This window comes from Mesoplodon bidens (genome assembly GCF_964165515.1).
Source record: "Mesoplodon bidens genome assembly, chromosome: 6".
Taxonomy (NCBI): Eukaryota; Metazoa; Chordata; class Mammalia; order Artiodactyla; family Ziphiidae; genus Mesoplodon; species Mesoplodon bidens.
In genome coordinates, this window is record NC_138162.1 from 5,980,953 (window position 1) to 6,005,462 (window position 24,510).

The window sequence follows — 24,510 nt, forward strand, 5'->3', positions numbered from 1 at the left end:
TAAACTGAGCCCAGAAAGGTGCCAGAGCCACCCTGCGAATAAAGATTAGAGGCTCCTGGACTCCTCCTCTGGTGCTCCTGGACCAGAAGGGTGGTGGTCTCCCTCCCAGCCAAAGCCCCTCCTTACCAAAGCAAAATAACTGGATCAAGAAATCGAATTGGTAAAAGCAAACGTTTTTATAGTATACATACACACACCGGGTTCAGCATGACAGTGCCAGGTATGGGCGGGTCACAGTTCCTGCCGTCACCACAGGGTAGGGCCTGCCCCTCCCCTCGGGTGTCTTGGTGCCCTGTGTCCCGAGCCAGTTTCCCCTGGGGCTTGGGGCAAGCCTGGAGAAGCTGGTCAGGCTTCACCCCAACCCTTTGCCCTTTGCCACCTGAGGGCAGCCATTGTCACCTGCCTGCCGGGCTCCACCCCCACAGTGGGGGCGGGGGAGTAGGGGGAGCTCGGGTTCTCGCTGTCCCGGGGTCAAGGCTGCGCTGCGCGCAGGGTCGTGTTTGCTGCAGGTCTCGCTGACGCACAGGGGCAGGAGAAGATGACGTCGCTTGCCACAGCAGGTGGCGTGGGCAAGGGCCACCTGGGCGGGGCGGCCGGGGCCTCTCCACCCCCCATCCCCGGAGGTCGCTGGCCCCAAAGCCGCTGCCCATGACCGCAACCCTCAGTAGGGGTAGGGGGACACGGCGATGAGCAGGACGAAGACGCTTTGGTGGCGCGGCGCCGCGGCGCGCACGGTGAGCCGGTAGAGGCCCGCGCGGGTGAGCGCGCGGCGGGTGTAGACCGCGCCGCGGCCGGCGCGCAGCGGGCGCAGGGCGAAGGGGCTGCGCGGGTCGGGCTCCAGCACGCTAAGCTCCGTGCGGTTGGCGGGGACGCCGGCCTCGGAGAAGGCGGCCAGGCGGACCACGTCTTGGAGGGCGCGCACGCCCAGGGGCAGCGGCAGCAACTTGTACTGCAGCGTGGAGGGGCCGCCCGCGCTGCAGTCCTGCGAGCAGCGCCGGAAGCACGTCCTGCGGGCGGGACAGACCGACGGACTCTGGGTTGCCATCTGAGCGTGCCCGGTCGCATAAACCGGATCTCACCCCCGATCCCCGAAGTTCAGCCATGTGCCGACCCCCCACCCCACGCGCCCTGTGCCTCTCTACAAGTGCCACTGTTAGCCCATTTTAGAGAGCGGCAAACTGAGGCCCCAGGAAGCCAGAGACGTGCCCTTTCCCATCCGAGCAGGTCCCCCCCATAGGTGATAAAATTTACAGACCTCCAGGTCCCGCGCAGCCCCAGAGCTGAGTCACGGGCTCTGGATTTGGGGGGGGTGGGGTTATGCTCAAAGACTCGTGCTCAGCCTTGCCAAGGGTGCCCACTCCCTCTCTCCCCCCACATCAGCCTAGGCTTCCTGGTTAGTAGAGTCCGGGGCAAGTCGCCACCCCAGGATCCTTTCCCTAACAGCTGCAGCTGGTGTCAGCCAAGGTCCGTCCCCATGTCTGTGCGTGTTTAGGAGTGTCTGTAGCCACAGTGAGAGAAATGTATTTTGTGTTTGTGTAGCTGTGCATGTCTGAGCCCTGGGGTTTTGTGTGGGATTCTGGGTGGGGTTTATGCGCCTGCATGTGTGTTCCTGGGTCCAGAGTTTCCTGAATGTATGCATGTGTTCCCATGTGTCCCTGTGTGTTCATCTCCCAGCACCCCTTCCTCCCTCCAGTCCTCTCCTGACTCTAGTGTCTCCCAGCCCCCTGTGCTCCGTGCATGGCCCAAGCATCACTGTGCAGGAAATGATACTGCCCAGGTGAGCTCACACCCCAGGTGGCTGCAGGAAAGTGCTTGAGGGCACACTGCCCCGTGAGCTCAGGGGCCCCGCCCAGGAGTCCTGGCAGGGTTGACCCACTGACCCTAAGAGGGTCTCTGCCCGAGACGGGGCCTTCCTGGAGGCCCTCCTTCCTCCTTCTGGCTATACAGGAGCCAGAGTGTCGGCTGCCCAGATCCTGGCAGGGAATCCTCCCCATTCATCCCCCAGCCAGCTCAGCCCTTACCCAGGGCTGGAGCCCTGCCGGAAGGTGGCAGGACACGGCGTGTTCACACACTGGTAGCTGCCGCGGGTGTTGAAGCACATCTGGCTGGGCCCGCACTCGATACTGTCCTCCTGACACTCGTTGATGTCTGGGCGGGGAGGTAGGTGAAGAGATGGGGGGTGAAAAGATGGAGCAAAGTGGGGAGGGGCCAGGGAAGGCATGGGGCAGGGTTAAGTGGGAGAGAGATGCCTTCCGAGGGCAGCAAGGTGCACGGCCCCTTCCCCGGTCCCCAGCCAGCCTGACCCATGACAGCCCAGGTGGCAGTCTCCTAGCACCTCCCCATTTCCCCAGGTGGGCACTCTGGGGACCTCCTGAGCCTAGAGCTGGGGTGGAGAGGCTGGGGGAGATGAGGGCTGCCCTCAGACCCAGAGCAGCCACTGCCCATGATCCTTCTCTGCCCCCGATAGGAGCCCCACTCTCTCAGAGGACATTCACTGACCCCCGTGACAGAGAGGGAGGGATGGAGACTGGCAAGGCAGACATGATTCCTGCTTTACAGGGCAAAAGCAGCATGACTGGCTGGACCCCAGAGCACCTTAGTTAGGGAAAATGCACTTGGCCTGGGAGTTGGAGGACTTCCCTGCTACTCCCAGCAGCAGCTGCCTTGCTGCGAGCACCAGTTCTGTGCCCGCCCTCCACACGTCTCTTCCCAGCATTTAGGGGAGGGCTCTGTTAGCCCCATCTCACCAGGAGACTGAGGCACAGAGAAGTGAAGTGAGTTGCCCAGTGACACACAGCAGAGCAGCAGTCGACCCCCAGGGCTGTTTTCAGAGCCTGCCCATGCAGTTTCTGAGCTCCTGCTTGGAGTGTGGGTCCCGGCCTGGCTCTGGCCACCTGGGGGTGGCACTTACCCCCTCCCTGCCCCTCCCTCACATGAGATGGTTGGGAAGGGGCTGGAGAGAGCAGACTGGGTGTGAGAAGCCCCCTCCTGCTCACCCTGGCAGTTCTTCCCGCTGGGGAGGAGGCGGTAACCAGCGGGGCAGAGGCACTGGTAGCTGCCCTCGGTGTTCCGGCAGGCGTGCTGGCACAGGTTCCTCACCCGGCACTCGTCCAGATCTGGCTCGGGGCATGGGAGTGGGGTGGGGGGATGGGGACAGAGAAACACTGAGTCACAGATGCCCAGGTGGCCACACGACTAACCGCAGGGCTCAGGACAAGCCAGGGAAGTCCCTGCCTTAGGCACCTGGGCCTTCTCCCTGCCCTGCCCCACCCAACCCTGGATTGCGAGGTTAGGAGAGTCCCTGGGCTTGACGCGCACCAAGGCATGGGGGTGGAGACAGCGCTTCCAGGACACCCTCTGCCCAGGTGGCAACGCTGAAGCACATCCGCCCTCCAGGTTACCCTCCCCCTTTGCACCTCTGCAGCCCGGCGCCAGTCTCCGCAGGGCCCAGGGACTCTCCTCGACACCCCCTGCCCCTGTCGCACCCCCCAGTCCCTGTTCACATTCTCATGTCAACCTGGAACATACTCCTTCCCTCCCTGACTGCTTCACCTCTGCACACCAAGAGGAATGTTCTCAAAGTGGGTTCCTGGGAACCTCTGCCTTCCCTCTGGGTAAAGTGTCCTGAAGTCAAATGGTTTGGAAAGGACTTCATCCGCTTTGGAAGCCCCTAGCTGATGAGCACAGCCAGGACTCCAAGAAACCTCGTAGCGAGGAGGCTTCCGTCTGCCTGCACCGCCTACCCGGCTTGCCTGTGAACCCTGGGTTTCTGAACACGGGTGTGGTGCCCACACGCCCAGCCCAGGAGCCTGAGACAACATAGCGGGGTGTGTCCCCAGTGGGCACGGCTGGGGCTCCGTCTTACCCGTGCAGACGCCATTCTGCCGGATGAAGCCAGGCGGGCACCAGGCCCGGCCCACGCTCAGGGCTCTGGGGCCCGGTCGGAGGGAGACCCAGGCGTGGTAGGACCCACCAGGGACGGGGGCGCGGGGACGCAGCCAGGCCACCAAGGGGTCCCAGTGGCTGACGGTGGTCGCGTTTGGTCCACTGCGCTCCAGCGGGGTGCAAGTCCTGCCGTCTCGGAGGAGGGTCTGGCCTGGAGGGCACAGGCAGCGGTAGCTGCCCTGGAGGTTGTGGCACTGGTAGGCACAGCTCCGGGGCAGCTGCTGGCACTCGTTGATATCTGGAGAGGAGCAGAACCAGGCAGGGTGCCAAGGTGGCTCAGGGCTCACTGCAGCCGCTCCACCGGGCTCCAGCCGCCTCCACTGCTCTCCGGCGCTCCCCAGAATCCAGCTGCCTCACCCGCTGCACCCAGGCCTGCCCCCAAGCCCTCCCTCTCCTGGACCACCCCCAGTCTCCTCTCCCAGACCACCCCAGCCTCCTCTCCCGCTCCAGCCTCTACTGCTCAGAGAGGCCCCCCACCCCACCCCCAGCTCTGAGCTCCGGACCCCAGTGTCCCTCAGCACCCCTCCCTTCAGCCTCCTGGTGAGGTCCATTCCACCTGCAAAGCCTCTCTGAGACCCACCCACTTCTCTCCACCCGCCTCCTCCTCCTGGGCTCCCAGAGAAGGTGACCTTGCCGGGCAGGGGGTGAGGTTTCGGTGGGAAACAGCAGGCAAAGCATGGATCAGGCACATGGTGGGCACGCAATCGGTGTTGGCTGCTGTTCTATTCACAGAACTCAATGTCACCCCTGTCATAACCGATCCCTGCCCGTGAGCTGTGGGTGCTGACCAGTGTCCCAGGGAGGGGGTGGCTCTCCCCATACCTAGGCAGGGCAGGCCGGGGCCCTGGACCCGGTACCCCCTGGGGCAGCCGCAGTGGTGCCCGCCTGGGGTGTTCTCACAGATCTGGCTGTAGTGACACTCGTCTGTCTGCTCCAGACACTCGTCCACATCTGGAAAGGCAGGGGCAAGGGCGGGGGGCGCTGAGCCCACAGTCCCTCCCCCTGGGACATACCATGTGTCTCCGCATCTGGGCCTCATCCCCATCCCCATCTCCAACTTCAGTGCCACCAGGAGGAATGCCAGCGTTTGCAACCACCCTTCCTAATTATACCAGCTTTGGAGGGTAAGAAGGTTCTGGGTCCAAAAGAAGAAAGGGGCTTAAAAGGTGGGTTTTGGAGGCAGAGTCCTGGGTGTGGACTCAGCTCTGCCATGTCTCTTGATCCTTGAGCCAGTAACTCTCCCTCTCTGAGCCTCAGTTTCCTCATCTGTAAAATGGGGTCACGATAGGACTCCTTCATGGGATCATGGGGAGAAAACTAGATCATGCACATGAAGGGCTTAGGACCCTGGTATATGGGCCGGGCTCAAAAACTGGTGAGAAGGAAGGGAGGGAGGGCGGGAGGAAGGCAGGAGGAGCCTAGAAATGGGATGAAATGGGATGGCTGCCTCTTCTGAGTCCAAGTTTACCACGCTCTCCCCCTCCACTGACGGCCTCTCTTGGGGAAACCAGGAGGACCCACAGTCATGAGAGCCTAGAATTCTAGAACAGGAAGGACCCTAGAGGTCACCCATCCAGGGGTGGCACCTAGGATTTGTCTCAAAGGCCCACTGCAACTGATTCATAGTAGCCACTGTAGCTGGAGAAGCTGTGTTGAGAAGGATTCAGAGGCTGTCTGTGGGCTGGACCATGATCCGTGAGGGGAAAGAGGGGAAGTGGCAGTAGATGTGGCACATGTTTGCCATCCCTGACCTGGTCCCCCTTCACCAGACAGATAAGAAAACTGAGACCCAGAAAGGAAAAGACACTTGCCAAAGGGACTCAAGTCACCAGCAGCCAGGCTGGGTCAGGACTCAGACCTCCTGAGCCCAGCTCAGGCTTTCTCCCTGGCCTCACTCGACTCCTTCTGCCAAGAGAGTTCCGGTTTCCCTGCAGGCCCAGCGTCCCAGTGGCACACAGCATGCCCTCTGCTGAACCCTGGCAATCACTGGGTTCCCGGGAGTCAGGACAGCCCGGCACCATGCCCCCGTCACCTTCACAACCGGCTCCATCAGTGGCCACCCGGAAGCCAGGCCTGCAGTTAGGGAGGCAACGGTAGGACCCCAGCAGGTTCATGCAGCGCTGTCCCTCTCGGCAAGGATCGGCCTCCCAAGCACACTCGTCCACATCTGTGGGGGGGACGTGGGCAGGGGCTGCATGAACACTTGTCCCCAGGCCCAGCCTACCCACACAGGCTTCGTCCTTAGGCCCAGAAGCCCCTGGCAGGAAGGTCCCCACCCCTCCTGCTAGCTTTGTCCATCATCTCCGCAGCCCCAGAAACACAGAGCCTCCTCTGAGGGACCCGGAGGCCCTGGCCTGTAGCATCTGAAGTAAGGCTGCACACAATGCCCTTTGGGTGCCCCAAAGAGACTTGGCCACACCAGGCCCCACTGGTGGGATGGAGGGACACAGGTGTGGGATCAGAGTCCAGACAGCGTCTCAGGGTCAGATTTATCGTCCAGCAGCTTCATTATGGGGGAAGCAGGGCAAGAGGGCCAGATGGGTATCAGCTCACTTCCAAGCCTGGTGGACTGGAAATGCCCGCTGAGGGCTGGGAAAGCTTCAGCGGGTGTGCGTGCCGTGAGCACGTGGTGGCCACATGCATGTCTTTAGAGATCCCTATCGCCTGTCAGTACTTGAGCCTCTCCCCTCTGTGGCCCTCAAAATAAGAAGTTCTCAGTGGGAACAGGGCATGGGAACCCTTAGGTTCATGTCCCCTGAGGGATGTGCCCCCTGGCCAGGGTCCCAGCCCCGGAATCTCCCTGAGCACACCTGGGCCAGGTCCAAGATGAGCCTCTCCACCTGGGGCCCACTCACCTCTGCAGGTCCTTTCATCCCTGGCCAGGGTGAAGCCAGCTGGGCAGGAGCAAGAGAAGCGGCCGGGCACATTGCGGCAGGAGTGGGCACAGGGGCTGGGGCTGCCCGAGCACTCGTCCCTGTCTGCGGGCAGGGGGAGCGGTCCGGTGGTCTGCGCTCACAGGCCCTCCAGCCCTCCGTCCCTCCCAGGCTGAGGCCTCCCTCGTCCCTGCCGGGGTGGGGAGGTGTGCTCACCCACGCAAAACTCTCCTTGGGTGTCCAGCTCAAAGCCCTCTGGGCAGCCGACGTCATTCTCTTCTGCTAGGCAAAGAAAGGGGAGAGACCCTGAGGACACGAGGGCCCCAGTGCCCAAGGCGCCCGGGGATAGAGAGCCCAGGCCCATGTGGGGGCCCTGGCAGCATCTGGCTGGGGCAGTGGGGGGTGGAGACGGGACGGGGGCCTCACCAGCTTGCAGGGCCGTGGAGAGCTGGAAGCGCAGGGCCTTGGCCTCGGGGTCGAAGGCCGAGCTGATAGTGGAGGCCCGCAGGTGCTGCACAAGCTGCGGCCGGGGGCCCTGGGCCGCGTGGTACCGGATGCTGTGGTTGCCGCGCAGGAACGAGACAAGGCTGTCCTGCAGGAAGCTCTGCGTGGAGCCCACAAAGAGCCGGCCAGGCCCTGTCTGCACGTACTGCTCCTGGAAGTCCTGCAACAGGCCGGTGGGGAGGAGGACACCACGGTATCAACCTCCAAGGGGCGAGGGACGCTCAGCCTCCAGTGGGGATGCTGGGGTGTGGGCCTGGTGGGCCTTTCAGCTCTTCTTCCAACCAGCTGAGCACCCTTGATCTGTCTGCGAAGCTGGGCCAGAGCATCCTCCTGCTGTGGGATTAGTCCTCCCCTCAGCCCAGCCAGGCCACGCCCCAGACCCTGCTGGGGGAGTCAGGAAGGAAAGTGGGCCCGGCTGCTCGGGGAGGGTTGGGGCAGGACATGCCAGTGTCTCGCGCGCGCACCCCATCTGCACACCCCAGGGCTCTCCCCCCACCTGCACTTGCAGATCTGCGTCCGCCAGGCTCTCGGGGACGATGCCATTGACCACCACGTCGAGGAGTAGGAAGCCATCGGGATCCAGGCCCCGGGCCACCTGGGTCATCGTGAGCAGCTCCCCTGCAATCCATCCCCACCCAGCCTGGAGTCACCTCGGGGGAGAGGCCCTAGGCTCAGACCTCAGCCCCACCTGGCCCACCTCGGGGAGACCCCCCACTCACCCGTGGCAAACTCCACATGCGACTCCTGCTGGAAGCGGCCGCCCGTCAGGGAGTGGCCGTTCAGGGCACCTCCACTCTCTCTGGCCAGAGCCCAGTAGATGGGGGCGATGATGACCACGAGCACCCGCATCAGAGGCCCTGGACGGGGTGGACACAGAGGCTGGGTTAGAGCCAGGTCCCGAGGGCAGCCGCTGTCCTGCTCAAGGTCCCTCTGCAGCTCCCTACTGCCCCCAGGAGAGCTCAGCCCCCTCCCTCCCTACCCAGGCCTAGCCCGTGATTGCCTGGGCCAGTAATTAGATCAGAAGGTGGGAAGCGGTGAAGACAAAAACGACTTCGTGGGCTTCCCTGGTGGCGCAGTGGTTGAGAGTCCGCCTGCCGATGCAGGGGACACGGGTTCGTGCCCCGGTCCGGGAAGATCCCACGTGCCGCGGAGCGGCTGGGCCCGTGAACCATGGCCGCTGAGCCTGCGCGTCCGGAGCCTATGCTCCGCAACGGGAGAGGCCACAGCAGTGAGAGGCCCGCGTACCGCAAAAAAAACCCCCAAAAAACCCTACTTCGTGGGGTAATTGTGAAAATTAGCAAAATATATTTATACGAAGAAGTGCCTTTAATATTCAACTGAATTCAATAAATATTGAGGGCTACTGGGTCACCACAGAGCATGGGACTGCATCGACCATCACTACATACATGCTGGACCAAGCAGAAAATCAACTGTCTCCTAAACTGCAGACACCTTCCAGAAGAGCCTGGGAGAGGGAGGATCGTTCTAAACCACTGACTTGGAAAAAAGAGCCCAAAAGTGCCCTGGACACGGATTCTCAGACCTTCCCACGATGCCCAGCCCTCCTCTCAGGCCAGGTGGGGTCTGGGACTGGGGAAGGGGCAATGCTGTTTGCTTGGGACCAGGGATGGTCCAGCTTCTCAGCCAAACTGCTGGCTCAGAAGAGGTACCAGAGGGCTGATGTTCACGGGAGCCAGCTGCGCCCCTGTCCCTGGGAGCAGAAACTTCTCGGCCTCCCTGTGCCTCTGCTTCCACTAAACAGAGCCAGGCATGCCTGGCCTGGAGCCAGATGCTTCTCTATGGTTCCTGCTCCTGAAGCTGGAAGAAGCAGCCACACCTGGGCAGTGTCTCACTTCACTCCCTCTCTGCCAACAGCCAGCCCGGAGTGACCCCCCCCCCCCACCACAAGCCAGAGTCCCCTGACCTCCCACTGCTCACACAGTCTGTGGTCAAGGGCAGCTCTGGAGGGGCTGCTTTTAGCAAAGCCCCTGTCCACACTGCCCTCTCCCTGCTCTGGACCCCCATGAGGGGATGCAGGACCCCCCTGGGCAGGGTGAGATGGCAGGGTCCATTACAGCAGCGTCTGTAATGTCTCTCCAGAACATTCCATTTGCTTAGGACACACTATTTTATGAATCTGTTTGACAGAGGACATTTCTTGGTTCTCTGGGCCTTCTAGCTAATTTTATTCTCCACGTTTCCCCTTTTCTGTCCCCTGCAGCCCATATCCCTTACTCCTTATTAGCGACCCCTTCACTTCTGTAGCAGCTCTTGCCTTAACAGTGGGAAAAAAACCTCACATAGCAATCAGTGGTTTCAAAAGTCACAATCTGACCCTGCATTCACATAATACTGGTAATTTCGCACTCTCGGGCTGACCTTAAATGCAGTTATTTTGTTTGGTTGGGGGCTGTGGGGTGGAGAGGAAGTGGCCTGCACCTCGATCCACTTTGGCTCAGACTCAGCTCAGGTCGGAGGGTCCCCAGACGCAGGAGATGCTCTGGCCCCCACTTACCCACACTCGCAGGGATGTGGCTGATGCTGCTGCAGATGGTGGTGACCCCAGAACGTGCCTCCTGTTGCACGCTGGTGTTGAGGACAGCCATACCAAATTTCTGCCCATTGATCACCCCAAACATGCTGCCCCGGCTCCCCCGGGGCTCCCCTGTGAGGAAGGAAGAGAACAAGAGTGACACTATCCACCTCTGTGCCCTCAGGGATATGCAGGTACTGTTTTCCATTTCATGAAGGAGTAAACTGAGGCTCAGAGAGGGGCAGGAACTTGCCCTAGGACACACAGCTAATGGGTGATGAACTCAACACTCAGGGGATCCTGGCTTCTAGACAGAAGGGAGACTTTTAAGAGGAGCCCCACACAGGGATGGTGCCAGCTTCTAATTCTGGCTCTGCCATCACCTTCTTGAAAACCTGGGCAAGTCTGGCCCCCAAGCCACACTTGAGTTGGCTTATCTATAAAATGAGGAGGTGGGACCACAGATGCACTAAAGACCTGTTGGGTTCTAAAATGCCAAGTGATGGGGGCGGGGGGCCTGGCACACTGGAGGAGCCAGGGAGGAGAGGCAGGGCACCGGGCCAGGAAGTGAATGCTGCCACCTGAACACTTCCCATTCCATCAGTGGCCCTGGCTCCAGCTGCCCTGCAGCTGGCCCAGCTGGGGTGGGCTGAGTTCCTAGCAGCCGCCAGGCAGTCTGCTAGCAGATGCTCTTCAGCACTAATCAAATGGATTATACAGGCACAGGGGGCTGCTTCCTCTGGCTAATGGGCCAGCTGTCTCGTTTGGATAGATTGCAATAGACAGAAGCTAGCCTGCCTCTCCACTCACCAGCCCTCAGGGGAAATTGACAACAAATTGCCAATGATCTGTCAAAAAAATAACATACAACACTCAACTGCCAAGATCCTAAGTGGATAGATCAGGGGGCTGGTTAATTTTGGATTCCAGGAAGCAATGCCATTTCCTGCAGCCCTTAGCTGGGGTTTGATGAGATTGGATGCCCATCTGGGATGTCTCTCGTCAATATCCGCAGCTCTGGGATTTATGGGGGGGACAGGAAAAGGCCATGAAACTTCCCCTGGCCTTGTAATAAGGGGGTAAGGAGGTGTTGGGAGCAGCAGATAAGAAGGTAGCAGAGTGACCCTGGCAGTTTTAGAAGGGGACAGGAAATTGGAGGCCAGGAATGACAAGCCACTGGTAACCTTCTCAGACATGAGGTGACTCAGCAGCCTCTTGTCCCCCATAAGGCCAGGATGCCCCTCCCAGACTTATGGGAAAGGAGGGAGAGAGTTAGGGGGCCTCAACGCCTTTGAATATCTTTTATATAGCAATGTCCCTTGAAGGAACTTATCCTATAGAAATATTCAGTCCAGCACACAAAGATGTGCACCACAGGCATAGTTTTTGGAGGGGAAACTGGAAAAAAAAAACAAAACCCACAAACCTGTTGTTTATTTAATGAAGCCAACAGCAATTAAGTTTAAAACATGTTCCTATGGAATGGTATGAAATCATTACAGAAGGTGTGGACTAGGCTTATTGTCATGGGCTATTGTCCGTGATGGAGTAAGAAAATATGGCAGGTTGTAAACACAACTTGTACATTTGACCTCATTTGTAAAAAGAAAAAAGTGTATCTCTTTACCTTCAGAGAAAAAGTGTAGAAATATATACCCCAAATAATTAACTGAGCTATTTCTAAATGAATTATGGGAGATAACTGATCATGACTTTTTTCTTCACACATTTAAAAAAATTATCTGGCCTTTCTACAATTAACATACACAAGGTAAAAATTAGTTGTTACCATTAAAAAAGTAAGGCTGCTGTTATGGGTTGAATTGTGTCCTCCTAAAAGGATGTGCTGAAGTCCTAACCCTCGGTACCTGAGCACGTGACCTTATTTGAATGTAGGGTCTGTACAGAGGTACCCATGTTAACATGAGGTCATGAAGGTGGGCCCTAACCTAATATGACTGGTGTCCTTACACAAAGGGGAAATTTAGAGACAGACACGAGCACAGGGAGGATGCCATGTGATCATGAAGGCAGAGAGAGGGGTGACGCTTCTACAATCAAGGAACTCCAGCAAACTACCAGAAGCTAGGGGAGAGGCCTGCAATAGATTCTCTATCACATATCTCAGAAGCAACCAACCCTGCTGGCACCTTGATCTTAGATTTTCACCCTCCAGAACTGCAAGATCATACACTTCTGTTGTTTTAGGCCCCGCTGGGCAGGGAATCCCACCCCTGTCCACAAAGGTCTGGGCAGGGAGGCTCCATACCTCTCACGGCCAGGAACGCCTGGGCTGTGGCAGAGCCCAGGAGGTTGTGAGCAACACACTCATAGGCGCCCGCATCCCCAGCCTCCACTCGCTCCAGCCACAGGCTCCCATCCGTTAGGGTCCTGAGCCGCCGGCTGGTCCGCAAGGGCTGGCCCGCTCGCAGCCACTCCACTGTGGGCGCCGGCTCTCCAGAGGCCTGGCACCGCAGGACCACGGCATCGCCAGATCTCACTGTCACGTCTTGGGGCTTCACCTGGAACACCGGGGCACCTGTGGGAGGCCCAGGGCAGCTTTTAGAAACATCTTATTACTTTGGTATACAGGCACACCTTGGAGATACTGCGCGTTCAGTTCCAGACCACCTCAATAGAGCAAATATCACAATAAAGTCAATCACATGAATTTTTTGGTTTCCTAGAGCATATAAAAAGTATGTTTATACTGTAGTCTATTACGTGTGCAATAGCATTATGTCTAAAAATACAACCTATATATCTTAATTTAAAAATAACTGATTGTGGGGCTTCCCTGGTGGTGCAGTGGTTGAGAGTACGCCTGCTGATGCAGGGGACATGGGTTCGTGCCCTGGTCCGGGAAGATCCCACATGCTGCGGAACGGCTGGGTCCGCAGTGTGGGGAGAGGGGTGCCTCGGGACAGCAAGGAAAACGCAGAAGTGTCGGTTTCCCACTTGGTCTTTGTCGATGGGGTTTAGGGTGAAGCTGCAGTTTTTCATAGTGTTTGGCTGGAATAGGGTGTTATTACCTAAGTTTTCTAGCTTGATATGCTGTCCTTTTTCTGGTCCTTTAGCAAGAGATAGCAGACTTTTGAGGGGCCCTCATTTATTTTTTTTTGTCTGAGCCCATGGTATTTCCAGGTCGCTGGCTTCTCAAGCATCCTGCCCAGGATATATGAGGCAAAAAGAAAAACTAGGGAATTTGCTGCCATATCATCCCATAGGTCCCAAGATCCTTGGCCTATCCTTCTTTTTTCTACCTTTCAGAGTCTTTCAGTGTTTGTTTTCTATATAAAGTCTAGAGTTTTTAAGCTGTCCTTAGCAAGAGGAATAAGCAGAAGTGCCTCTAATTCCATCTTGTCTGGAACCAGAAACCTCCCTCCCTCACCCCCATCCATGACAAAAACTCTCAACAAACTAGGTATAAAAGGGAACTTCCTCAACCTGATAAAGGGCTTATATAAAAACCCATAGTTGGGGGCTTCCCTGGTGGTGCAGTGGTTGAGAGTCTGCCTGCCGATGCAGGGGACACGGGTTCGTGCCCCGGTCCAGGAGGATCCCACATGCCGCGGAGCGGCTGGGCCCGTGAGCCATGGCCGCTGGGCCTGCGTGACCGGAGCCTGTGCTCCGCAGCGGGAGAGGCCACAGCAGTGAGAGGCCCGCGTACCGCAAAAAAAAAAAAAAAAAAAAACCCATAGTTGACATCATACTCAGTAGTGTAAGACTGAATGCTCTCCTCCTTAAGCTGGCAACAAGGCAAGGCTGCCTGCTCTGGCCACTCCTATTCAACCTTGTGTCTAATCAATGCCATAGGCAACATAGAGAAATTAGAGGTATCCAGAGGAGAAAGGAAGAGGTAAAACCTCTCTACTCATAGAGGACATGTAGAAAATCCTAAGGAATCTGCCAAAAAATTACTAGAACTAAATACTAATTTAGCAAGGTTGCAGGATTTAAGATCGAGATAACAAAAATCAATTGTACTTCTATATATTAGCAATGAAAAGTCCAAAAAATCAAACTAAGAAAAGAATTCCACTTACAATAGCGTCAAAATCATGCAATACTTAGTAATCAATTTAACAAAAGTACAAGACTTGTACCCCGAAAACTACAAAATATCACTGAGAGAAATGGAAAAGATCTAAATAAATGGTATAGAACAACTGGATATCCATAAGCCAAAAAAAAAGAGGAATTTAGATCCTTATCTCACACAAACATTAACTCAAATGGATTTGGCCTAAATATAAGAACAAAAACTGTAAAAATTACAGAAGACAATGTGACCTTAAGTTAAACAAAGATTTTTAAAATATAACACAATCCATAAAATACTATTGGACTTCACCAAATTTTAACACTTTTGCTCTTCAAAGGCAAAATACAGGAAATGCAAATACAGGCCACAGACTGAGAGAAAATATTTGTAAATCATCTATCTGATAAAGGACTTGTATCCAGACTATGTAAATGACTCTTAGAACTCATTAATAAGACAATCCAATTTAAAAATAAGCAAAAGACCTAAATAGGCACTTAGCCAAAGAAGTCATATGAAAGAGTAATAAACACATGAAAAGATGCTCAATATCATTAGTTATTAGGGAAATGCAACTTAAAACCACAGTGAGATACTGCTTTGTAACCACAAGGATGTCTAAAATTTAAAAGACTGACGTTACCAAGTGCTGACGAGGATGTGGAGAAACCAAAACCTCATACACTACTGGAAGGAAAGTAAAACAGTACAGCTAGTTTGGTGATTTCTTAAAAAGTGACCTATACAGTGATCAGGTCACCCAGCAATTAGACTCCCAGGAATCTCAAGAGAAAGAACATATATCCACACAAAGACATATACACAGATGTTCACAGCAGCATTATTCACAAGAGCCACAAACTAGAAACAATCTAAATGTCTAGTAACTGGGGAATGGATAAACATAATGTGGTCAATCCAGACAATGGAATACTGTTAAGCAATAAAAGGGAATGATGTACTGACATACGCTATAACATGGATGAACCCCCAAAACATCGATAAGTGAAAGAAGTTGGAACCAAACACTGCATAGGATTCCATGTATGTGAAATTACCAGAAAAGGTACATCTATAGGGAGAGAAGGCAGATCAGCAGTTGCCTGGGGCTGGAGGTGGGAATGGAGATTGACTACAAATGGGCAGAGGGAACTTGGAAATATTTTTAAAATGGGTTGTACAATGCTATACATTTACTAAGAATCACCAAACTGTATACTTATAATGGGTGGATTTTTTCACTTAAAAATTGTGGTAAAAAACATATAACATAATATTTACCATCTTACTCGTTTTTAAGTGTACAGTTCATCAGTGTTAACTGTATTTGCATTGTTGTGCAACCATCACCACCATCCGTCTCCAGAACTTTTTCATCTTGCCACACTGAAGCTATATCCATTAAACACTAATTCCCATTCCCCTCCCCCCAACCCCTGGCAACCAGCATTCTGCTTCCCATCTCTGAGAATTCGACTACTCTAGGGACCTCATACAATTAGAATTATACAGTATTTGTCTTTTTGTGACTGGCTAATTTCACTTAACACAACGTCCTCAAGGCTCATCCATGTTGTAGCATGTGACAGAGTTTCCTTCTTTTTTAAGGGTGAATAACACGAATGGGTGAATTTTATGGTATGTAAATTATGTCTCAATAAAGCTATTTTTTAAAAAGGCAAAATTCTGGATGGTGATCCCCTCGAGAGGGGGTAGAGACTGGAAGGGGGCATGATGGGGGGGCGGGTCTGGGAACTGTTACAGTTCTATTTTTGGATCTGGGTGCAGGTTACCTGGATGGGTTCATGTTATGAAAATTCATTGAGCTGTACTCTTGTGACATGTGCCCTCCTCCTTGTGTGTTCATCTTCAATGAAAAGTTTCATTAAAAATCCTTATTTATTCCTGTTTTGTAAATAAGTTCATTTGTATCATTTTTTTAGATTCCACATATAAGCGATATCATATGATATTTGTCTTTCTCTGTCTAACTTACTTCACTCAGTATGACAATCTCTGGGTTCATCCATGTTGCTGCAAATGGCATTATTTCATTCTGGCGGGGGAGGGATAAATTGGGAGACTGGGACTGACATATACACACCAATATATATAAAATAGAGAACTAATAAGGACCTGCTGTGTAGCACAGGGAACTCAATACTCTGTAATGACCTATATGGGAATAGAATCTAAAAAAGAGTATATATATATATATATATATATATATATATATATATATGTATAACTGATTCACTTTGCTGTACGGCAGAAACCAGCAACATTGTAAATCAATGATACTCCAATAAAATTTTTTTTTAAATCCCTGTTTAGACTATTTCACAGGGTTACTTTGAGGCTCACGTAGTGCTTTGTTAGCTATAACCTGCTTGGCAAACACAGGCGCTGTCACTATGATCTCAATGACAGTTTTGAGTTCTGAATAAACAGGTCCCCCAGGCCTGGCTGTTGGGTCCCCAGTACTCACCAGCCCCTAATTCCCATTCCACACTGGGGAGACAGTTCATGGGACTTCAGCTGTGTGTTCTGAATAAGTATTCGGAATGGCCCTCCTTTCCCATCACACAGCCTGTGCGGTGGCAGCCGCAGCCTCGGCACAGCTGCCCCCTGGGTGCCCACCTCACTGGGTGCCCACCTCACCCAGCCCCCACCCAGGGTCCAGGAAAGGTGGGGCTGAGACTCACTCTGCAGCACGAGGACCACCACTTTCTCCACCGCGCCCAGCTCATTCTCCGCCAGGCACTGGTACTGTCCCGCGTCTTCCTTCTGTGGGTGGGCATGGGAGCGGGGGTGTGGCGTTCAGGAGAGGAGTACGAGGGGGCGGGGAGCATCCGGGGACAGCTGGGCACAGACAGGGGCACCTGGAGCAAGACCCATCTAACCAGGAGGAGCTTAGAGCATAAACCAGCTGGGGGCCCGCAGATTCCACCAGAGGGTCTTCCATGGCTGCTTGTCAATAGAACCCAAAGGGAATCCAGCCCCTTTCACCCCTGGAACTTGGGGTGGTGACAACTCATTGCTCTAAGGGGAGCTCTGTGCTGCAGAAGCATGATTTAGATCCACCTCTTCCAAATTGTGTACGTTAAAGTATTATGACTCCACGGCACATTATTAGGAGTTCCAGCACTTCCTGGCCTTGGTGATAGGGAAGTTTCTTCCCAGGATATCCACGACCATGGCAGTGATGCAACTCAGGAAGAATGCTGGCTCAGATTCGCTTCCGAGTGTCAGCACCACCATGAGATGGAGCCGGGGCAGCCTGAGGCCACTGTCCACGCCCAGAAGATAATATCCCGGAGGCCACTCCCAAGGGACTGTCAGCGGGCAGCAATTAAGAGTATAGATTTGGGCATCGGTCCAAGATGGGACCGAATCCCGGCTCCACTGTTCCCCATGTCTCTGGAGCCTCAGTTTCCCCATCTCTAAAATGGGGATAATAACCGATAAGATTGTTGTAAGCATCAGATGAAATCATGCTCCCTAAATGCGAGGCACGGTGCCTGGTCCACAGCAAATACTCAGGTCACGGCAACCCTTACTGCTGCTGCTGCTGCTGCTGCCTTTATCAGTCTGAGACAGGCTCCCAGATGGGCAAGATCAAGGACCCCAAAGATGAGTCCTTGACATCATCGAACTGTGGAATTCCGCAGGACCACTGGGACTTGGGACACAGAAGGGAAGGTAAGCAGGGGCTGCCCCCGAGCTCAAGGCTTTGGAACTGGTGTGGAGTAGGAATCAGGAGACCTGGGCTGGGGTCCTGCCTCAGGTGCTTACTGGCTGTGGGCCTCTCTGACCCTCAGTATCTTCATCTGTAAAATGAGCTCTTATCCGCTCACTCTTCTCCATGGGGTCGTTATTAGTAACATATATTGGCATTACTGAGGGACCAATCACGCTTAAATACCTGGTATGGGTCATCTCACTGATTTCTCACTATAAATCTATGAGGTAGAACAATTATTAGCCCCATTGAATGGATGAGGTAATTGAGGCACAGAGAAATTAAGCCACTGGCTGGAGGTCACCCTAGTTAGTCAGGCGAGAATCTCTGGGTACAGGCAGGAAAATGCTTTGTAGACTGTAGAGGGTGGTGCCAACCTAAAGAACCATCTTGGATAATCAGACAAAGTGGAGGGTTGTCCCAGGTGGCCCCAGCCCAGGCCCCGCCTTGCCTCTGTCCTACGGATGATCAACGAGCCATTCTGCAGCCAGTGCCGGAGCCGGCTGCCTTGCAGCAGCAGGCCATCTTTGATCCAGTGGATGTTGGGTTCTGGGTCTCCACGGACCACACAGTCCAGCCGGACGCTGCCCCCAACGGGTTCCACCAGGTAGGAAAAGGCCTCCCCTTGTAGGACAGGAGCCTCTGCACAAGGTGACAGTGGATAAGCAGTGAGAAAGGAGGTTTCCTTCAGGCTAAAATTCCCATAAATCCATCCCCAAAAGCCTGCCAGACAGACCCCAGGAACCTGGAGGCTCCTGCTGGCTCAGCACGGCTGTGTAGAGTCAATACATCTGGGATGGCATACAGCTTCTATGTCGCAGGTCAAGTGAACTAGACTGGCAGTGGCTGCCAGGAACACTGTGCTGAGAAGGATTTGAAGTTGAGTGGGAATAGTGCTATGATTGATTAGTGATGCCTGAGACAGGCACAGGATGGGAGAAAGTGTATGCGTGTCATACACTTGTGCTCAGAGATGGATTAGCCCAGCGGCAGGGTACTTTGGAAAACAAGGACTACACAATCATTAGGACACCTCTGTTGGACATAGCAACACTAAGACATCCCTGATTCTCATTTCATGCAACTCTTAAACCATCTTGGATGCCCTGTGCTGGTTTTCATCCTTGCCGGTTTCCTGAGGTTGAATCTACCAACAGTACAGTTGAATCCTGGTGCCTTGGGCAGCTCATTCCCCTCCATCGAGCCCCACCCTCCCATCCTAAAGTTGGACATACAAGTCACAGTGACATGAGGGTTACTGTGCAGGGCTGTGGGGAGCAGGGCTGTGGGGAGCAACCGGCAGGCTGGCGAGATTCACGCATTGTTTGCCAGGGTACCTTGGCCCCCATCCCCCTGCCACATTGACACCATCCAGCTGAGGGTAGTGCTTTAGGCTGATGAGTCAGATCTCAGTTCTACCTACAGCGGGTCATCTGGGGAGGGTAAAAAATACTGATGTCAAGGCCTCACCTTTACGGAGTCGGGGGTGGAACCTGGGCCTCGGTATTTTATAAAGTCCCCCAGGAGATCCTAATGCCCAGCCAGGGTGGAGAGGTACTAGTTCAGAGATTAGGAGGCCAGTTTCTTAGAAAACCCACTAGGTTGGGTCAGCAGAGGTCTGGAGAAAGACCATGTGGTCACTCCCTACCCTTCACGTGGACGAAGCTGACCGCCTGCACTCGGCCCACTCTGTTCTTGGCCCAGCAGACGTAGGTCCCACTGTCCTCTCTGGTGACTGCCATCCGCTGCAGTGTGCTGCCCCCGTCCTGCTCGGACACCCCCTCTGTGGCAGAGAAAGAGACGCCCCAGGGGGCTCTGAGCTCAGGGTGCCAGGGACCTCCTGCCCTGAACACTTAACTCAGGCATCGGTATCCAGCAGGTGTTTCATAAAGGCACAAAGTGTCCCCTCCCTGCTGGAAGCCTAAGCAAGTGGGATCCGATCGTGGCAGGCACAGGATCGGATGATGAGGCTGAGGTTGAAGACCTGCCTTTTCTCATTTTCAAGTCCACACCGCGAGTATGATGAGTGGCCAAGGGTAGGTCTTCAGGGGCCTATTAACATGTGGCACTTATAGAGATATTGTCATGAGTTACATATAGATGGACGCTATTTTTTTAATTAATTTTTTTGGGGGGCTGTACCACACCGCATGTGGGATCTTATTTCCCTGACCAGGAATCAAACCCGTGCCCCCTGCAGTGGAAGCCCAGAGTCTTAACCACTGGACCTCCAGGGAAGTCCCTAGATGGATGCTATTAACAGCCTTTGTTTGCCCTGTAATCCTTAGATAGTGCCCCTACACCAGGAATAAGGACAAGTGCTACTCAGATGGGGCATTTACTCTGGGCGAGGCCCTGCCAAGCGAGCCTCCTGCATTAAATCATTCCGCCCTCAGGACCCCTGTTATCTCTATTTCAAGATGAAGAGCTGGGCCCAGAGAGGCTGAATCTCTCTCCTGATCTCTCTGCCCAGGAAGCAGTGAGGTTGAGGCAAAGCCTTCTGCCCAGGTAGGCAAAGCCTTCTGCACAGGTATGCAAAGGTGAGCCGCACACGTTTCCCAACACCTGGCCTTGGGTATAGGAGGATATGAAAATATCACTTTGCAGTGGAGGAGACTTAGCAATTCATCCATTCGGCAGACATTGATTGAGTACCTACTGTATACACCACAGGGCCTGTGCAGGCCTTGGACCCCCCTAAACACCACTGGGGACCCCCAGGTGAGAGGAAAGAACCCCCCATGAATGGAGTTTGTTGAGGGGCCCACAATGGGAGAAGCAGTGCTGGGCTGGAGCACAGGCCCCTCTCCTGGCCCTGAGGTCTCCAGGGTTGAGTCTTTTTCACAGGTGGCTTCTTGCTGGGTCTGACATGTGACTGGTCACATAGGGCCACATGTGTGTTTGCCCTGTGCCCCAACGCAGGGCCGAGTCTGGGGACCCAGAACCCACAGGCTGACTGGTACCCTCTTCCTCTTCACCAGGTTGGGTCACCCCCCCAACCCCGCGCCCACCCTCTTCAACATCCTAGGTTGTCCCACCTGCCCCCAGCAGGCCCAGACCTGTGACTGGCTGGTTGTTGACAGTCCAGCCTATTCGGGGTGTAGGGCTGCCACGGGCCGCACAGTGAAGCCACAGCCTGTCCCCAAGGTTCAGGCTGCGGTCCCCAGGCAGGCTGGTGAAGACAGGCGGTGCCAAGATGGTGAGGTGCATGCGGCGGTGGGCGCGGCCCACGGCATTCTCGGCAGTGCAGGTGTAGGTGCCAGCGTCCTGGCTCTGTGGGCAAAGGGAGGGGTCAGTCTGAGAACTGCCCCCACCCCAACATGGGCCAGAATGCCCCTGGGGACCTGCTCCCTGGCAGGTTCCCAAGGACCATCCAGCCCAGAGAAGCAAAGTGACTTGTCCAAGGTCACACAGCTAGCAAACAGCTTGGCTTCACCATTGCACCTCCCTGCAGCCTTCATATGGCTGTGCGCTTTGATGAAATACAATTTATATTTTAAGGCAGGACAAGAAAAATTAAACATAAAATTCTCTGTCTTTTTGGGCCTCGTCCTTCCATCCCTAATGTGCAGTGTGTATCTGCATTACACATTAACCAGAGCTCCTCAAGGACGGGTGTGCCTGCTCAGCTGTAAAGATCTTTTTTTTTTTTCCTTTCCTCTGACGCTAGCAATGTAACTTCTTAAAAGAATAGTGTTCTGGGCTTCCCTGGTGGCGCAGTGGTTGAGAGTCCGCCTGCCGATGCAGGGGACACGGGTTCGTGCCCCGGTCTGGGAAGATCCCACATGCCGCGGAGCGGCTGGGCCCGTGAGCCATGGCCGCTGAGCCTGCGCGTCCAGAGCCTGTGCTCCGCAACGGGAGAGGCCACAACAGTGAGAGGCCCGCGAACCGCCAAAAAAAAAAAAAAAAGAATAGCGTTCTTTCCCAGCTCCGTAAGGGGTCATGGTGACTCACTGTTCACTTTGTACCTGCTTACCCGGACTATGTGTCTTTGGTGAACTTTACGTAAAATAAGAGTATGTCATTCTGATGCATGATTCTTTGTCTTGAAAGTGTATGTGACCGTGCCTTTACTTCTAACAGGTCGCTCCGGTTATAATCCTCAGTTTGGCTCCAAAAAATTCCCTTTTTTTCCTTCTTAATTTGATTGTTAATAGAATTTTCAGCCTTCATAATCTAAGCCTGACCACACGTCTGTAACAGTCACCATTTACTAAGCACCTCCTATGCGCTCAGAACGGAACCTGCACTCCGCTCACCTGTGCTCACCTCATCCATCATCCCTGAGGCGGGTCCTGCTTTCGGTGCCTTCTCCGAGAGGAGAAGTTCTGTGGTGCATCCCAGCAGGGCTGGTGCACTCTCCACTGCACATCTGGCTCCCTGTGTGGCAGGATCCCCACCCCCATGGCCTCCTCGAGATGTGCCCACCCAGCAGCCACCCATCCATCTGGACAGTGACTTCTTTTGTAATTACAGAACATGATGAGCACTGATGGGGGAAGGGAGCCGGGGTTCCACCCACACCTGTAGCTCAGGTTGAGAACATTTGAGGCAGTTTGGGGACACAAAGTCATCGCCACGCTCCCCCCTCCCTCTCTTCCAGGGCTCCTTCCCTCCCCCTGGGACTAGCCATAGAGGTCCTGGTTCAAATCTTGGTTCTGCCTCTTGGCAATAGCATGTCTTCAAAACCTGGGTACACTCTGAACCTCGGTTTCCTCATCTGCAGCTAGGGTGATAACACCTACTTCCCCAGGTTCCAGGATTAAGAAACTGAACGGCATTCAGCACAGAGCATGGCACACAGGGGGGTGCTCAGCAGGTGTTTGCTGCTCCTGCTGTTACTACTATTTCCCTCTGCTCCCTGGGGCCAGGCCCTCACCTCTGAGTTCTTCACCAGCAGCCCCCCGGACGGCTGGATGGTGAACTTCCCCTCAGCTCCAGACACAGGCTGGCCGTCCTTTTCCCAGGTGATGTCGGGCTCAGGACTGCCGCTGGCCGTACAGGGCAAGAGGGCGTGGGAGCCTTCGGTGGTGGACAGGTTGGGAAGGCCATTCTCGATCACAGGCGGGACTGTGGGGATAGGGAGGTCCCCTCGGTGACTGGGCTGGGCTGGGGTAGGCTGGGGTGCGCCATCCCTGCCCCAGTGCCCTTGGCACTTGACACATCCTCAGCCCCTTCCTCCACCCCTGTCTGCTGCCCCCCACCGGCCCCTGGTCATAGGCCCCGTGGTCTGGATAACATGGGGACTCTCTCGAGTTTGGTGACGCTGTGACAGACTGACCCACTCACCCACATGCACGCAGTGACTAAAGGGACAGAAATGGCTATTGCTACTGGAAAGCCAAAATGAACGAAGAATGACCAGACTAGTCTCCCAGGAGGGGCCAGAGGAAGCAGAGAGGACTCTGGAGTTACTGTCTGAAGCCAGACCTTGGGTGCAAAATGGGAGCCGGTTTTTTCTTGAATTCCTTCTAGAACCACAAGCCGTGCTGGAGTAGGGGTGGACGCGGGGACACACCCCGCCCGGGACCAGGGCTGGGCAGAGAAGGGAGGGGCTCTCAGGAGCCTCAAAGCCCCTAGCTCACTGGGGTCCACTTCAGACCCACCCACACCCCCAGGGGCCCACCTTGCACCACGAGCCGAGTCTTCCCCAGGGCACTGCCTGCGCTGTTCTGGGCGATGCAGAAATAGTTGCCAGCATCCTCTGGGCTGACATGGATAATCCGCAGCTGTCCACTGGTTAGGACCTGGGTCCTCACCCCTGGATTTGGCGGGAAGGAATTGGGGGCCGGTCACTGGGGCGACAGGACCCCCGAGGAGGGCAGGAAGGCTGCTTGGGCTGTTCTGTCTGACCAGACAAGTGACCTGCTGTGGCCACAGGGTGACGAGGGGTTAGAGCGAGCACGGAAGCCGGACCCAACCTCCCAACCCAGCCACCGAGTGCTCAGGCAGAATCAAGGGCTCTGGGGTGGTGAGGGGAGACGGGAGGGCAGGAGGTGAAGCGGGGGCCGGAAGGAGGACCGTGGGTTCATACTGTCTTCCTCCCACCCACGCTGGCTGCCAAGGAGACTCACCTGCAGGCACGCTGAGCCCCTCCTTCTGCCAGGTGATGCTCGGCCGGGGGATGCCCGAGGCCTCGCAGGGCAGCAGCACCTCCTCCTCTGCCACCGCCCAGACCACGCTGGGTAGTGGCTTTACCACGGGGGAGGCTGCAAAGGAACAGGGCTGCAGAGGTCCCTGGGGACACCGTTAACACCCAGGCCTCTCCAACCAGGGGCCGTCTGAGCACCAGAGAGAGAGGCTGCTAAAGGGAACAGGGGGTTCCGGAAACGTCGGAAAGGAGCACACAGGCGGGCTATTTCTTTTCTCCCAGAGAATCCTTAGCCCTCCGCAGGCTTCCCCGCCCCAAGAGCCACGCTGTCTGGCCTCGGGGACGCTTACCTTGCACGGTGAGGACCACGTGCTTGTGGGCCACGCCCGCGGAGTTGTGGGCTGTGCAGGTGTATCGGCTGGCATGGATGGGGAGGGCCTGCCCGATCTCCAGGGCACCTGTGGGCGGGAACAGGGCCCAGAGAGGGGTGAGGGGGCCTGGGACAGATGTCCCAGGGGTGGAAACGGCAGGGCTCTTACACACCCAACCCTGGTGTCTCTGTTACAGGCCCGTCAATCTGCCTCCCTGCCCATTTGTAAGCAGCACAGGGGATCCTGGGGCTGCCTCTGCTCCCTGCTCAGACCATTCCCGTAGGCAAGTCCCTTCTGCTGTCTGGTACTTCTAGTCTCTGGGCCAGGTGCACAATGAGGAATCAGACAGGATGATCTCTAGACCCTTCTGGCTGTGATGTGCCAGGATCTGCCACTACCTGGC

General features: G+C 55.3%; 1 protein-coding gene across 1 annotated transcript in view; it reads right to left on the reverse strand.

Annotated features, from left to right (window-relative positions):
• Window positions 1–373: 373 nt before the first annotated feature.
• HMCN2 (hemicentin 2) overlaps window positions 374–24,510 on the reverse strand; it is a gene marked incomplete at its 5' end in the record, with an annotated part of 148,901 nt that continues 124,764 nt past the window's right edge. The window contains 21 exons of the mRNA XM_081237656.1: window positions 374–1,007; window positions 2,022–2,148; window positions 2,997–3,116; window positions 3,866–4,183; window positions 4,768–4,896; window positions 5,978–6,112; window positions 6,801–6,923; window positions 7,035–7,097; window positions 7,245–7,482; window positions 7,819–7,940; window positions 8,042–8,179; window positions 9,841–9,990; window positions 12,128–12,397; window positions 16,609–16,690; window positions 18,097–18,287; window positions 19,294–19,428; window positions 20,705–20,918; window positions 22,525–22,715; window positions 23,272–23,406; window positions 23,720–23,854; window positions 24,087–24,194. Coding sequence (XP_081093782.1) covers window positions 662–1,007; window positions 2,022–2,148; window positions 2,997–3,116; window positions 3,866–4,183; window positions 4,768–4,896; window positions 5,978–6,112; window positions 6,801–6,923; window positions 7,035–7,097; window positions 7,245–7,482; window positions 7,819–7,940; window positions 8,042–8,179; window positions 9,841–9,990; window positions 12,128–12,397; window positions 16,609–16,690; window positions 18,097–18,287; window positions 19,294–19,428; window positions 20,705–20,918; window positions 22,525–22,715; window positions 23,272–23,406; window positions 23,720–23,854; window positions 24,087–24,194 — 3,470 coding nt within the window. The 3' untranslated portion in view covers window positions 374–661. The remainder of the gene's footprint in view (window positions 1,008–2,021; window positions 2,149–2,996; window positions 3,117–3,865; window positions 4,184–4,767; window positions 4,897–5,977; window positions 6,113–6,800; window positions 6,924–7,034; window positions 7,098–7,244; window positions 7,483–7,818; window positions 7,941–8,041; window positions 8,180–9,840; window positions 9,991–12,127; window positions 12,398–16,608; window positions 16,691–18,096; window positions 18,288–19,293; window positions 19,429–20,704; window positions 20,919–22,524; window positions 22,716–23,271; window positions 23,407–23,719; window positions 23,855–24,086; window positions 24,195–24,510) is intronic.